At 51.3% G+C, this 15165-nt stretch overlaps 3 protein-coding genes and 1 pseudogene across 6 annotated transcripts; 1 reads left to right on the forward strand and 3 right to left on the reverse strand.

Annotated features, from left to right (window-relative positions):
* Nucleotides 1–685: 685 nt before the first annotated feature.
* Nucleotides 686–1615, reverse strand: LOC148220790 (uncharacterized). 3 transcript variants are annotated; one of them, XM_088181045.1, is made up of 3 exons: nt 1225–1615; nt 1072–1116; nt 686–1035 (listed from the first exon to the last, which is right to left on the reverse strand). In XM_088181045.1, the coding sequence occupies exons 1-3, from the start codon at nt 1613–1615 to the stop codon at nt 686–688; spliced, it is 786 nt and encodes a 261-aa protein (XP_088037171.1). The 3 variants fall into 3 exon arrangements, with proteins under 3 accessions (XP_088037171.1, XP_088037170.1, XP_088037169.1); XM_088181044.1 differs by having other exon boundaries at nt 686–1161; nt 1297–1615; XM_088181043.1 differs by having other exon boundaries at nt 686–999; nt 1063–1615.
* Nucleotides 1616–5846: 4231 nt separating this feature from the next.
* On the forward strand, nt 5847–6656 carry LOC106863310 (uncharacterized). 2 transcript variants are annotated; one of them, XM_088181046.1, is made up of 2 exons: nt 5847–6429; nt 6493–6656. In XM_088181046.1, the coding sequence occupies exons 1-2, from the start codon at nt 5847–5849 to the stop codon at nt 6654–6656; spliced, it is 747 nt and encodes a 248-aa protein (XP_088037172.1). The 2 variants fall into 2 exon arrangements, with proteins under 2 accessions (XP_088037172.1, XP_014748213.2); XM_014892727.2 differs by having other exon boundaries at nt 5847–6656.
* Nucleotides 6657–7313: 657 nt separating this feature from the next.
* Nucleotides 7314–7679, reverse strand: LOC148220791 (scale keratin-like). Its single transcript, XM_088181048.1, has one exon. It carries the CDS (start codon nt 7677–7679, stop codon nt 7314–7316), a length of 366 nt encoding a protein of 121 aa, XP_088037174.1.
* Nucleotides 7680–13530: 5851 nt separating this feature from the next.
* Nucleotides 13531–13924, reverse strand: LOC106863317 (feather keratin 4-like; annotated as a pseudogene).
* Between the last annotated feature and the right edge of the window lie 1241 nt (nt 13925–15165).

A 15165-nucleotide genomic window follows, 5' to 3' on the forward strand; every position in this document is an offset into this window, starting at 1 on the left:
AAACAAAATGAAAACTTAGGCCTCGTTCTTCCTTTGTTGTCCTGCTAGCTGAGAAACGCTGCAATTATGTCTTAATTACTTGTTAAACGATGTGGTGATTGAGGGGACCTTTGTCACCGGGAATCCTCAGAGCAAGAACAATTACTCAGAACCTCGGGGAAGATAATGAACCTGGGCTAAATTGCTAAACAAACATTCATCAGCATCGTGTTAAGTACCCCAATTAAACTCCCATTCCAATTTTTAGAGACGGGGAGCAGGGCAGATCCTGTGAGATAAGGAACCCTCAGCGCGCCGGGGAGGAAAAAAAAAAAAAAAAAAGGACAAATGAAAACCAGAGAGGCTTTTGTGCAGCACAAACACGGGTTTAATGTCAGAGAGAAGATCAACAGCAAAGTGCAGGGAATCCAGCAGAGCCCAGGGACAGCAGGGGATGCAGGAGTCGCGCTCTGGGAGCAGGGCCTGGCTCAGGAGCAGGACACAGCCAGGCCATGGAGGGCTCGGGGCACAGACAGGGGATGGAGGGTCCAGGGCATTCCCAAGGGCATGGAGGGCTCAGGGCACACCCGGGGCTGCTGGGCACACTCAGCTGACACTGCCAGCACCTCCTGCCCGGTGTCCCCATGGCCCGGCCCGGGCTCCAGGGCTGCCACTGCCTCTGGGGGCTGGCAGTGCCAGGGGGGCTTTAGAAAACCCCACAGCTCCCGCGGCGGGACCTGCCCCATCTCTGGAGGCCGGGCAGGGAATAGCCCAGACCCCGCGAGGAGAAGCCAGAGCTGTAGGAGCTCCCACAATTGCCACAGGAGCCCCCATAGCCCCCGAGGGAACCTCCATAGCCCCCATAGGAGCCCCCAAAGGAGCCCCCATAGCCCCCAAATCTTCCCAGGCCAAAGGAGCCTCCATAGCCCCTGGAACTCCCATAGCCCTGGGAGCCCCCATAGCCCCCAAAGGAGCCCCCATAGCCCTGGGAGCCCTCAAATCCCTGGGAGCCCCCATAGCCTGAGAAACCCCCATAGCCCTGGGAGCCCCCATAACCTCCAGACCCAAAGGAACCCCTAAAACCACGGGAGCCCCCCAACCCAAAGGAGCCCCCATAGCCCTGGGAGCCCCCATAACCTCCCAGCCCAAAGGAGCCCAAATTTCTCCAGGAGTCCCCATAACCTCCAGACCCAAAGGAGCCCCCAGAGCCCTGGGAGCCCCCATAACCTCCAGACCCAAAGGAGCCCCCAGAGCCCTGGGAGCCCCCATAACCTCCCAGCCCAAAGGAGCCCAAATTTCTCCAGGAGTCCCCATAACCTCCAGACCCAAAGGAGCCCCCATAGCCAGAGGAGCCCTCCAAGGCCAAGGAGCCCCCTGAACCCCCCAGGCCAAAGTTGCCCCCGTAGCCCTGGGAGCTGCGGGAACTGAAGGAACGCCCCAGCCACGCTGGCCCCGACGATCCCACGACGCTCTCCTGGGGGCAGGTGCTGAGCACGGGCCCCGGGATGGTCACCACCACGGGCGGGGGCAGGATCAGCGCTCGGGACTCGGGGCACTGCTGCACACACGGCTCGTTGGTGCTCTGGGCCACGGGCTGCGGGCAGCTCACGCCGCAGGGCTCGCTGGAGTACGACATCCTTCTGTGCCGGGAGCCTGCAACGCACGGCACCGCCAAGGTTTCGCATCCACAGCTTCCCACCTGGCCCTGCCTCTGCTTGCCCGTGGCAAATGGCAGAGCCCAGAGCTCAGCGCTCTCCCATCCTCACCCTCATCCCGGCACACGAATCGCATTCCAGCCTCTGGCTGCTCTCCGGAGCACACAGGTGTCACACTCAGGTGAACACACCTGGTGTCACCTCTGCTGAATCCCTCACTGCCATTAATCTGCTTTTATCTGCTCATACATTCATTAAGGGCACCTGAAATCTGCCAAGGTGTCCATAGGAAGTTTGGAATTGTCAGCTCCAAAGCAGCAATTTTTGTCGTTTCTTATCCTTTCCCATGTAGCCCTCATCTTCCAAAGCAGAAAATTCACAAATATTCCCCCAAGGTGAGAATGATCTCTCAGATATTTTTAAATTTTACACTCAGGCATTGGACCTAAAACGCCTGGGAAATGGTAATTCCAATTGGCATGGTGAAAATTCACATTTTATTCTCTAATAACATTCTGAGCCCCACAGGTTTTTAATTTGCCAATCCATAATATCAGCAGAAAGGACGTTTAAGCTAAAGTGGCTGAGAAGAATCCAAATTAAACTCTGTATCTGAAGTATCAGAGGGAAACAGATAAATTCAAAGACCATCTCAAAGAAATCTCATTATTGTATCAACTCCACCTCTAACCTCCCTCTCACCACGATCATCCTCGCAAGAGAAATTCCGTGCTGGATAAATTAAACAAATAAATGTTTTTTATAATAAATTAAAAAAATCAGTAGCAAAGATTCACTCAGTGGTGGAAGAGCAGCGAGGAAGAGGAAGAAAATCTCGATGACTTTATGCAGTAATTCAGATTTTACGAGGACAAACGGCACCACTTACCTGGCTCGCTGCAGGGATGGGAAGAAGAGAAGTGGATGAAGAGCCTTGGGTGATCTGAAGCTTTTATATCCTGCTCAAAGCCACCCCGGGTGCCTCCCGTGCTGCTTTTATTACAAAACCAACGCCACAGTGGGCGCCTCGATTCTGTCACCTCAGCAAACTCGCGTGGCTGTGACACAACCATCGATGGCAATCTGTCCCCTCCCAAGGTGGCCCCAAGGGGATTTGGGGACCTTGGGGATGGAGGGTGGTCGTGGAGTCGTCGATTAAAAACCAGTTCAGGGCAATTTTAATGCTGCCCTGCTCTATCGGGACATTAATTTTTAATTTCATAGTTGTACTTCTACGTTGGAGCTCTGAAGCTTAAGAGTTTTGAAATTTTTTTTTTTTTTTTTTTTTTTTTTGGTGCTTTTTGGCACTGACTTCTAAAAGGACACCGCCTTTGACTTGGGGCCTTGGAGAAGGTTTCTAAATTTGAGGGATGGAGTTGGGAATCACTGGTGTGTAGTTCGAATAAAAGGGTGTAATATCACGTGGTGAAATGTTGGAAAAATTGAAAATTTTGAAAAAAAAAATTGAAAAATTTGGGGGTTTAGGATATAGTAATAGGTATGGGACTAGACAGATGCTTTGGGTGTTTTGTTTTTTTTTTTTCTTGTTCTTTTTTTTTGGTTTTAAGTATTAGATTTTGGTTGGATTGGAAGTATTACACTGAGTTACAGATGTTTAGTCTTTGGGTTAAAAGTATAAATAATATAAATGCTAATTTTTAATTGGATACTCAGACTTTGTAAGGAGTGAAGTAGAGCTTCATTTCATCATTTTTATCTCTTTACTTAAAAGTATTGTAGAACTCACTTTACTATAGATAAGAATTCATAAACAACTGAGTCTAAACACAAAAATTTTGGATTTTGTGTTTTAATTTTTGACTTTGAGCAAAAAAAAAAAAAGTTAGCCACTAATACTTCCATGGTGTGGAGCCCTTTGTGGTGGCACCTTCTCCAGGTCAAGGTCACCCAAAATTGTGGCTCTGGGAGGACACAAATTCTCCTTGAAGCTGAGTAGGGATCTGTAAAATCTGTCCCCAAAGAGGCAGAAATTGGTGCAGCCAGAAGAGACCTCGGCCTGGAGTTAATTCCAAACATTCCGTTGAAATCTCGAAGTTCTCTTAGGAATACATTAAAAAAATCTTAATTTTCCTTCCCCCCACCCCCGAAGTACCGACCACTACAGAAAAAAAAAAGAGAGAATTTAATAAAGCAGTAATAAAATAAAAATACATTTCATTAAGATGAGTCTGGCACATCCTGCAGTTATTTCTTTTCTTACCTCTTGCAATTATTTTCTAATTTTACGGTCTTGCAAAAGAGAGGCAATGAATTACTTTTAAATTGTAAAATAGCTCTGCTTGTGAAGTGTCATCAGGATTTGCTGATAATAATGAGAGGTACCTGGAGGATAATGACTTTAAGCTGCCTCACAAATATTCATTAATAGTCAGCCAGTGCTCGCAATTTCTGTTATTATCCTATTAAACAAAGGCCGGGAGTTATGAGGATTTATTCTGAGTTAGGAGCTCCCTTGTTGTGAAACAACATCATTTAAAAATATCAATCAGTGTCACTCCTCTTGATTCCCTAATCAGCCTCTGATTAATAATTTCGGTGCTGACACTGATTGGATTTTCATTCATGAGATCAAATGCTTTATTTTATTAACTATTAATGTGTTTGGGGTGATTATGACAAGTACATAATCTGGCACATGGACTGCAGCTTCTCCTTTATTTATGAGGCAGCATTTTGCTGAAATATCTTAAATTTTAGGGGAGAAACGAAAGCCTGATTGCAAATTAAATGAATTTTCAGGCTTAGCTACCAACGTTCTGCAGAAAGGGGGTCTCAAACTGATGTTCTAAAATCCCTTGGGCTCTCACCTGTAAATATTTTGTGAATATTTTGCCCATGAAATTGTGCAGCTCACCCTTGCTCCTGCCCTGCTTTTGGGCTCTGACGTTTCTGTGTTTGTGTCTAACGCCCCAAATGTGAATTTCCAGTGGGGCGTTCAGGGTCTTGGAAGGATCTGGAACATCCCCGAAGTGCCAGGGCCTCCCTGACATTCCAAAGCCAGCAGGGAATGGAGCAGTGGAACCCACCTTGGGATTGTTGAGGCATTAATGGTGCTTGAACTTCAAGCACGTCTTAAAACCCCTCACTTTTCCAAAACGTTTGGAGATAATTGATAATTGATATTGTCTTCTCTCCCTCTTTCCGTGCAGCATCCACGGATTTTTCCACAGGATCCACCTAAACCCCACCGATTCTTAAAGACAGGTTAATTAATCTGAACTCATCGAACCTAAACGAAGTGCTCACGATTTTATTACCTCATCATTCACCGGCTCGATGCCCTCAAGTCTGTCCTGACATCGCCTCACGCCCGTTCCCGAGCGTGGGGAGTGGCAGTGCAAAGCCAGCAGAATTAAATCCCTCCGTGCCAGGTTTGTTTTGTGTGGGACCAGAGGCACGGAGGGAGTTTTGTCCCTGTAAGCACTTTGGGAAATGTATAAAAGCTGCCACCACTGCGAGCCTCTCCATCCTCATCTCCTGAGTTGCTCCTGGTGAAAAAGGTAAGGCAGATTTAACTCCTCGATCCTTCTCTATTTTTCTTTTTTTTTTTTTTTTTTCCCGTCTGATTCCTTGATATTATGGATTGGCAGATTAAAAACTGGCTCACAGAAGGCTGCAATAGAGAATAAAAGAGTAAAATGTAAATGAAAATATATTCTCTGTAAAAGAGAATAAAATGTGAATTTTCACCATGCCAATTGGAATTACCATTTCCCAGGCGTTTTAGGTCCAATGCCTGAGTGTAAAATTTAAAAATATCTGAGAGATCATTCTCGCCTTGGGGAAATATTTGTGAATTTTCTGCTTTGGAAGATGAGGGCTGCTTGGGAAAGGACAAGAAACGACAAAAATTGCTGCTTTGGAGCTGAGAATTCCAAACTTCCTATGGACACCTTGGCAGATTTCAGGTGCCCTTAATGAATGTATGAGCAGATAAAAGCAGATTAGTGGCAGTGAGGGATTCAGCAGAGGTGACACCAGGTGTGTTCACCTGAGTGTGACACCTGTGTGCTCCGGAGAGCAGCCAGAGGCTGGAATGCGATTCGTGTGCCGGGATGAGGGTGAGGATGGGAGAGCGCTGAGCTCTGGGCTCTGCCATTTGCCACGGGCAAGCAGAGGCAGGGCCAGGTGGGAAGCTGTGGATGCGAAACCTTGGCGGTGCCGTGCGTTGCAGGCTCCCGGCACAGAAGGATGTCGTACTCCAGCGAGCCCTGCGGCGTGAGCTGCCCGCAGCCCGTGGCCCAGAGCACCAACGAGCCGTGTGTGCAGCAGTGCCCCGAGTCCCGAGCGCTGATCCTGCCCCCGCCCGTGGTGGTGACCATCCCGGGGCCCGTGCTCAGCACCTGCCCCCAGGAGAGCGTCGTGGGATCGTCGGGGCCAGCGTGGCTGGGGCGTTCCTTCAGTTCCCGCAGCTCCCAGGGCTACGGGGGCAACTTTGGCCTGGGGGGTTCAGGGGGCTCCTTGGCCTTGGAGGGCTCCTCTGGCTCTGGGGGCTCCTTTGGGTCTGGAGGTTATGGGGGCTCCCAGGGCTATGGGGGCTCCTTTGGGTCTGGAGGTTATGGGGGCTCCCAGGGCTATGGGGGTTTCTCAGGCTATGGGGGCTCCCAGGGATTTGAGGGCTCCCAGGGCTATGGGGGCTCCCTTGGATATGGGGGCTCCCAAGGCTATGGGGGCTCCTTTGGCCTGGGAAGATTTGGGGGCTATGGGGGCTCCTTTGGTGGCTCCCTTGGCTACGGCCGTTCCCTGGGTTATGGAGGTGACAATGGCTATGGGGGCTCCTATGGGGGCTATGGAGGTTCCCTCGGGGGCTATGGGGGCTCCTTTGGGGGCTATGGAGGCTCCTTTGGGGGCTATGGGGGTTCCTCTGGGGGCTATGGGGGCTCCTTTGGCAATTGTGGGAGCTCCTACAGCTCTGGCTTCTCCTCGCGGGGTCTGGGCTATTCCCTGCCCGGCCTCCAGAGATGGGGCAGGTCCCGCCGCGGGAGCTGTGGGGTTTTCTAAAGCCCCCCTGGCACTGCCAGCCCCCAGAGGCAGTGGCAGCCCTGGAGCCCGGCCCGGGCCATGGGGACACCGGGCAAGAGGTGCTGGCAGTGTCAGCTGAGTGTGCCCAGCAGCCCCGGGTGTGCCCTGAGCCCTCCATGCCCTTGGGAATGCCCTGGACCCTCCATCCCCTGTCTGTGCCCCGAGCCCTCCATGGCCTGGCTGTGTCCTGCTCCTGAGCCAGGCCCTGCTCCCAGAGCGCGACTCCTGCATCCCCTGCTGTCCCTGGGCTCTGCTGGATTCCCTGCACTTTGCTGTTGATATTCTCTCTGACATTAAACCCGTGTTTGTGCTGCACAAAAGCCTCTCTGGTTTCCATTTGTCCTTTATTTTTTCCCTGGGGGGAATATTCACACAGGTGCAGGGAGGAGAGGCCTGGAGTTCCTCACTAGGCCAAGGCCTCTGGGCCTTTATAATTTGGGAAAAGATGGCAAAGAGACAGGAATTTATTATAAATGAGAGACAATTGTCACCAATTGGCTGCAGGAAAACTTTATTGTACCAAGAGGGGAAGGAGAGGCCTGGAGAGGGACGATGGGCAGACCCCAGGCAGGAGGCCAGGACAGCCCAGGGCAGCTTGTGCAGAGCTCAGCTCCTCCCTGCCGGGCTGTGGCGGCTCTAGCAGGGCCCGCAGGTGTCCCAGAACTTCTTGCTGTAGCGGGGCAAGGCGCAAGGGCTGCAGGCGGGAGCAGCCCAGGCCCTGCCAAAGGTGCAGAGGCCTCCCGAGGCCTGGGTGGCGCCGGCGCCGTAGAGGCCGCCCAGCCCCAGGGAGCCGCCAAAGGCCGGAGCTCCGGAGGAGCCCACCACGGCTTGCTGGGGGAAGGAGCTGAGGATGGGCCCGGGGAAGGTGACCACCACGGGGGGCGGCTGGATCAAGGCCGACGAGTCGGGGCACTGGCGGGCGCACAGCTCGTTGCAGCTCTCAGCGATGGGCTGGGGCACGGCCACGCTGCTCCTGGGGGGGCACAGATCGTAGCAGGACATCTTGTGTGGGTGGAGGTCGGTTTGGTACAGATGGAGAGGTAAAAACTGTAAAAAGCAAGAGTTGGTGAGAGGATTTTTCAAAATGTGTTGTGTTTTCTGTTCAGCCTTGAGCAACATGGTTACCACCCATTGAGCATGAGAGGGATGTTGAATTTGTCTTTACAAATGAGCTGTGGATCAGCCTGTAGAGAAGGCTAGCACTGAGAGATAAAAGAAACAATGGGATGGATTCCACTGATTGATGAATGGAAAGAGATATTTGCCTTTACAAACAAACTGCAGGGCTGCTGATAAATCAAATTGAATATCGAAAGATGAAAGAAGCAACAGGGCGAAAACTATGAATTCTATAAGAATTAAAAATTAAAAGGGAGGGTTATACATTAGAGGGGAATTTCAGGTATCAGGCGTTCCGGGAAGTCTGTGCCTCTCAAGTACCTCAGCCAATGGGGAAAGAGAGAGGGAAATTGGGATAAAAAGGAGGCTGTGTCCTCCAAAAATTTGAGAGATCCCAGGGGAATGTCCCATGGCCTCTCCCTTTATTCGAATAAAGCAAAAAGGGCTCCTCTGTCTCCTTTTTGGACATAAACCTCTGGTATTTGTGGATTAATTTTCCTGACAAGCACTTAGGTCAAAAAATTCCTTGCCTGTGTGAAACCATCTCCAGAATGACCAGACCTCACAGACTGATCTTTGTTCTGGCCCCACATGGTTGTTTTTCAGCTTTTGGAAATGCTGAAGATCGATATAAAAACCTCTGTTCCATCTCCCATAAACTTCCCCAAAGAGCAGACAGAGCTCTAAAATAGCTGTGGCTTTCCTTGAAATATGAGAATTTATCATGACTCTCAGAATGCCACCGACCCTGAAAAGGCTCTCAATTCTTGTCGTGAATTTCCCAAAGTACTAAAGTAATCACCTGAAATAAGTGTTTCCACCTGTGCCTTTTTAACGCTGCTAATTGGCTTGGAACACTCGAGTTCCTCAGAGATTCTGTGCTCACACCCCGACTCCCAAATCTCCCATTTCCAACAGGTTTCATTAGGAGCAATCTCTGGGCAGGCATTGGCAGTCGAGTGGCAAGCAAACCATGGGCAAGTGTGCGAGGAGTGTGCAAGGAGTGTGCAAGGGGAGTGCAAGGGGTGTGCAAGGAGTGTGCAAAGGGTGTGCAAGGGGTGTGCAAGGAGTGTGCAAGGGGCGTGCAAGGGGAGTGCAAGGGGTGTGCAAGGGGAGTGCAAGGGGTGTGCAAGGAGTGTGCAAGGGGAGTGCAAGGGGTGTGCAAGGGGTGTGCAAGGGGAGTGCAAGGGGAGTGCAAGGGGTGTGCAAGGGGAGTGCAAGGTTTCTGCAGCCAGAGTGCAAAAAGTGCGCAAGGAGTGCAGGAGGAATCGATTATCGAGCAATAGGTTCGCAGGCATTAGCAATGGATCACCAAGCAATCGATCGGCAGGCATTAGCAATCGATCGCCGATCGAATCGATCGGCAGGCATTAGCAATCGATTGCCGATCGAATCGATCGGCAGTCGCGATCAATCGATCGCCGATCTAATCGATCGGCAGGCATTAGCAATCGATCGCCGATCGAATCGATCGGCAGGCATTAGCAATCGATTGCCGATCTAATCGATCGGCAGGCATTAGCAATCGATTGCCGAGCTAATCGATCGGCAGGCATTAGCAATCGATTGCCGATCTAATCGATCGGCAGGCATTAGCAATCGATCGCCGATCTAATCGATCGGCAGGCATTAGCAATCGATTGCCGATCTAATCGATCGGCAGGCATTAGCAATCGATTGCCGAGCTAATCGATCGGCAGGCATTAGCAATCGATTGCCGATCTAATCGATCGGCAGTCGCGATCAATCGATCGCCGATCTAATCGATCGGCAGGCATGAGCAATCGATCGCCGATATAATCGATCGGCAGGCATTAGCAATCGATCGCCGATCTAATCGATCGGCAGTCGCGATCAATCGATCGCCGATATAATCGATCAGCAGTCGCGATCAATCGATCGCCGAGCTAATCGATCGGCAGGCATTAGCAATCGATCGCCGATCTAATCGATCGGCAGTCGCGATCAATCGATCGCCGATCTAATCGATCGGCAGTCGCGATCAATCGATCGCCGATATAATCGATCGGCAGTCGCGATCAATCGATCGCCGAGCTAATCGATCGGCAGGCATTGGCAATCATGGCGGAGCAGAATCCATGGGATACCAGAGCCAGGGATCGTCCTGCACGGAGCGGGGGGGGGGGGGGGGGGGCGGAGGAGGTGGAGGACGAGGAGCAGGAGGAGGAGGAGCAGGAGCAGGAGGAGGAGGAGCAGGAGCAGGAGCAGGAGGAGCAGGAGGAGGAGGAGCAGGAGGAGGAGGTGGGGGTGGCTCCTCCAGCTCCGGGGGAATGTCCATGCAGCAGCAGACCCAGCCCATCTGCTGGCCACCACAGACCAAGCACAAGTAGTGCCCACCTGAAGGACTCAGACACTGAGGAGACCCGAGATATGAAGATGCCTCACATTTCCTCCTCTAGTAAATTTGAGATTATTTGTGTTGTTCTCTTTTCCTTTCCCCTGGGAATGTCCTGACCAGAACCTCTGGTGTTGTTTATCTGTAATTCCAGCCAGGGTTTTTCCTGTTCCTGCTTCCATTTTCAAGTGTTTGCACCAGACTCCCACATTTCCCACAGCTTTCATGAAGAGCAATTTGGGACAGAAACGAGGTAAAGCTGTTCTAAATCTCAGCATTCCTAAAGGAATCTTCCCCAGCTGCTCTGGTACAGGCTGTCATTAAATAAATAGAAAGAAATTCAAAATTGATACTCACGAAGCTCCGCAAGGCGAGAGAGCTGCGAGAAGTGTCTGGCTGGACCCAGGCACTGGAGCTTATATAGAGGATCCCAACATTCCTGGGGCCTCGGAATCTTGCTTGGGCTGGGGGTTCTGCCTAAAAGAAATTGTTTACCAGCTTTGAGTCACGAAAGTTTGGAGTTTGTGGCAGTCCTGATTTCATTCACATTCTCCTATCGTGCGATGTCGGAGTTTCACCATCTTGATTTCTTTAATCTTGGGGCTTAATTGGTGCTGGCAACTCCTGGCATCATTAGAGTGACCTCACTGGAATTACCATGTTCATTAAGCTGACTCCACATGTTACTTCTTCCTTTACAACCTTGTCATGAGCTTGTCTGCTCCAAGATTTTGTAAGACTCATCTTTGGCTGACACGGACATTTTTCCTTAACAGCTCTTTAAAATCATCTGATAAATTAATTAGAGGCAGAAACCAGCTTATTCCAGGACTACCCAGGAATAAATGTCTTTTCCAGCTCTAATTAAAGAGATCTTGTTGGGCTGAGGTGGATTTAAGGGGTCATGAATATCTGCTGAGATCATCCTGGACACTCAGCAATTCCCTCATCGTTTTCCATTGAGAGGAGTGTTTGGAATCAATCCCGAATAAAAATCACTTTGTTTAACTAAAGAAGTTTTAGTGGCAAATTAAATTCGGTTTTTAAAGGGTCGGTGGTGCTGAATGTTCCCATATCGAATTTTGAAGCAAAATCAAAGAGGCAGATCAAGGTTTTCCTTTATTGTCATGGGTGTAATCTCTTATCAACAGTGTTCTTCTGGCCCTTCTTGAGAAAAATACTTTGTAATGATTTCACAAACATTCATTATCTGCTGCTCAGCCCAGCTAATGTTCGGTGTTGTATGACATGAGTGATTTAGACATTTCACTCTTACACAACCCCAGCTGCTTTAATGTGCAGGAAACAAGGTGGTGCCTGCCATTACTTTAATTAAATCATGATTTGTGCCATCGGAAGTCAAGGGTTAATAATTAATGCAGCTCTTATTTTCTTTCTTAAAAAAATGCTTTCCATATCCGTGGTTGAATCCTCTGTGAGTTTAAGATTCCACCTTTGCTGTATTTGTCTTGTTTCAAAGTATATTTTCCATAAAAAATAAATGTTTGTGATTATTTCCCCTTTTGCTGTGATTTTTCAGAGCAGAACTTTTAGGTTTCCACCTGTATCCAGGGCATTTTACAGACCCTTCTTCTCATTCCAGAGATCAAATATCTGCTCTCAATTCCTACGCTGAAGATTGGTTGTTGTGATCCAGGTTCACCCCAACATTTTAATTTTCTCTGCAGGTGATAAAGGATTTCGGTTTAGCTTTGTGTTTTGCTCGTTGCCCCAACAAATTTCCCAGCATTTGCTGCAGAGAAAGGAAAAAAAAAAGATTCTCCAAGCACAGAAAAGGATTGAGTTGTTCCCACATCTCCCAGCCTGGGGGGGAATTTCCTTGCCTTGATTTATATTTCACATAAATCTGACAGTCACAGCAAGTTGTGCCTCATCCTTTGCTCAAACTCCCTTCAAATCCAACCCCTCCACTTCTCCTGGGCTGCATCAAAAGCCCCGTGGGCAACAGGGGAGGGGGGATTCTGCCCTGCTCAGGTGAGACCTCACCTGCAGAGCTGCCCCAGCCCGGAGAGAGAGCCCAGAGGAGGCTCCAGGATGGGATCCGAGGGATGGAGGAAAGGAAAGGCTGGGAGGAAAGGCTGGGACAGCCGGGATTGTTCAGCCTCCAGAAGCTTTGGGGTGACCTCGCAGGAGCTGAAGGGGCCCCGAGGAACACGGGGAGAGACAATTCCCAAGGGAGGGAGGGCCAGGACAAGGGGGAATGGGTTCAGACCGACAGGGAGGGGGTTCAGAGGGGATTTTGGGGACAAATTCCTCCCTGGGAGTGTATGGAGGCTCTGGCAGGGGTTATTCCATGCATTCCCCATCCCTGGCAGTGCCCAAGGCCAGGCTGGACAGGAATTTGAGCAACCTGGGGTGGTGGGAATGTCCCTGCCCAAGGCAGGGTGTGGAACGAGATGATTTTGAGATCCCTTCCCACCCAAACAATTCCATGGTTCTGTGATTGCCTCTCTCCACTCTGTATTAAAAACAATTAATTTCAGCTCACTCTGAACTACTGAATTTCACTACTGAAATTTATTTGGGGAGTTCATGTGAGGAAAAAAACACTTTCTGGAGATTTTCTGGAGCCTCTGAGGAGCGAGGGCTGTGAGATCACTGAGTAATGATCTCTGCTCCCTGTTTTTGCTTTTTTAATGGGCTCTGCATGTCCCAGGGTGAGTAACAGAGGAGCTGCCAGGAACCTCAGCCCTGATCAGATCCTTTGTAGCCGCTGGGTTTGGCCAGCCCAGGCCCTGCCCTGCTTTTACTTTCCCTTTTGTGTCATCCAGGGCAGGCTGCTCCTCCCAGAATGGCTCCAGCACTCCCAGGCCCTTTCCAGTGACACCCCAGAGATTTAATCAACCAGATATGGTCAAGTTGAACAGGTCTGTTATGAGCAGGAATGACTGCAAGCGAATACTCAACACCATTTAAAATAAAAAGGGATGAAAACAACATGAAAATTCAATGCATAAAAGATTTATTGAAGGAACAACTTGAATAAATCAAATACAAAGTACATAGGTAAGCATGGGGAAATGAGAGGTACAAAGAGAATCAAAAAAACAAAGATAAAATTTTTAACTCGTGCAGCTGTCAACAAGTAGAGCTAATAAATGCAAATAGGATAAGAGGTTTATACAAATGACAAAAACAATAAAGAGCAAAGATAAAGAAAGAACAATGAAATTACTATACATAACAAATTTACAAAGAAGAATATTAAGGACCAGATCATCAAGCTGGAGATTAAGTGAAATACAAAGTATTGGAAAAGGAAAGGTTTGAAGAAGAGAGTAATGGCGGCAACAATCGGGATGAACAACTCCTAAATTTCTCCATAGCCAACAGATAGGAAAAGCTCCGGGGCTGAGCCTAGCAGGGCCCGCAGGTGTCCCAGAACTTCTTGCTGTAGCGGGGCAAGGCGCAAGGGCTGCAGGCGGGAGCAGCCCAGGCCCTGCCAAAGGTGCAGAGGCCTCCCGAGGCCTGGGTGGCGCCGGCGCCGTAGAGGCCGCCCAGCCCCAGGGAGCCGCCAAAGGCCGGAGCTCCGGAGGAGCCCACCACGGCTTGCTGGGGGAAGGAGCTGAGGATGGGCCCGGGGAAGGTGACCACCACGGGGGGCGGCTGGATCAAGGCCGAGGAGTCGGGGCACTGGCGGGCGCACAGCTCGTTGCAGCTCTCAGCGATGGGCTGGGGCACGGCCACGCTGCTCCTGGGGGGGGCACAGCTCGGAGCTGCTCTTGGGTGGGCACAGATCGTAGCACGACATCTTGGCGTGAGGGAGAAGAGGCTGGAAGAGAATTCAGAAAAACTGCGGTTAGAAGAGACAGGGGGATGTCCCCATTCTGCAGTGCCCTGCTCCCTGACTTGACACGCACCCTGACTGCTCAAAGCCACACGGCCTTGCCCACCCTGCCCAGCACTGGCCCTGTGCCCTGCACCCACTCACAACCCTGATTCCCACAGCCCCAGACCTCACAATCCCTGCCCAAATCCCTGGGCCCAGCCTGGCTCCATCTCTCCAGGCCAAGGGGCTCCTTCCTTGCCCTCCCGAGGAGGCTGAGCCACGCCTGGCTGTGCCAGGCTGGTGCCACCATGGCCACTTCCCCGCCAGCTCTGGTGGCCAAGGAGGGCCCTGGGCAGCCCCTGGGCCAGCAGACAGAGCCCCACAGGACCCACCTGGCCTTGGGCTGAGCAGAGCGAGGCCGCAGCAGTGGATGCAGCCCTGGGCCAGCACAGGGCTTTTATGGGTGGCCACAGGGGCGGGGCAGGAGCTGCCCATGCTGGGGCCACGTGTGTGGGGGCAAGGCCCGGCCTCGGCCCCGCTTCCACAGGGCTCTTCTGCTGACTCCTGCCTTTCCTCCCGGCCCCAAGCTGCACCATCAGCCCCTGCAATTATCCTGCTGGGACGCTGCCAGTGCCACCTCCTGGACCACAGCAGCCCCAGGGAGCTCCTGCCATGTGCCACTGGCTGTGCCTGATGGGCACAGGGCAGAGCTGGCCCCAGGCCCAGGCAAAGGCAGCTCCTGGGGGGCCCTGCCTGCTCAGCACCAAGCAGCACTGGCCAGCCCAGGAGAGCTGGGCTCCATCTGCCCCCAGGCACTGCCAGGGAGCTCTGTGACACAGGGGACAAAGATCCTCACATACATGACACAAGGATTAGAAACCCCCCCCCCCAAAAAAAGCACAGCACAGCTCAGGCTTCTTCCAGGCCTGCCCAGAGCCACTCCAAGCCCTCCCATGTGCCCTTGGAGCCAAATTCCTGGGTGCCATGCTGGCTATCAAGTATCTGATGTGGCAGGAAGGACGAGATGGCCTGGGCAGCAGGAGGTGCTGGGCTGGCACCTGGGGGATGCTGACTCAGGGAGGGGCAGGGGCCGCACAGCCCTGCTGTCAGCACCAGCAGCAGCAGCAGCAGCAGCAGGGAGTGTCCCTGCCCTGTGCAGATTGGCCCGGCTGGAGCTGAGCAATGCTGGGGCTGCTATAAAAGCCCTGCCTGGGCCACACTGG

Source organism: Sturnus vulgaris, chromosome 31, assembly GCF_052056855.1.
Source record: "Sturnus vulgaris isolate bStuVul1 chromosome 31, bStuVul1.hap1, whole genome shotgun sequence".
NCBI classification, from domain to species: Eukaryota; Metazoa; Chordata; class Aves; order Passeriformes; family Sturnidae; genus Sturnus; species Sturnus vulgaris.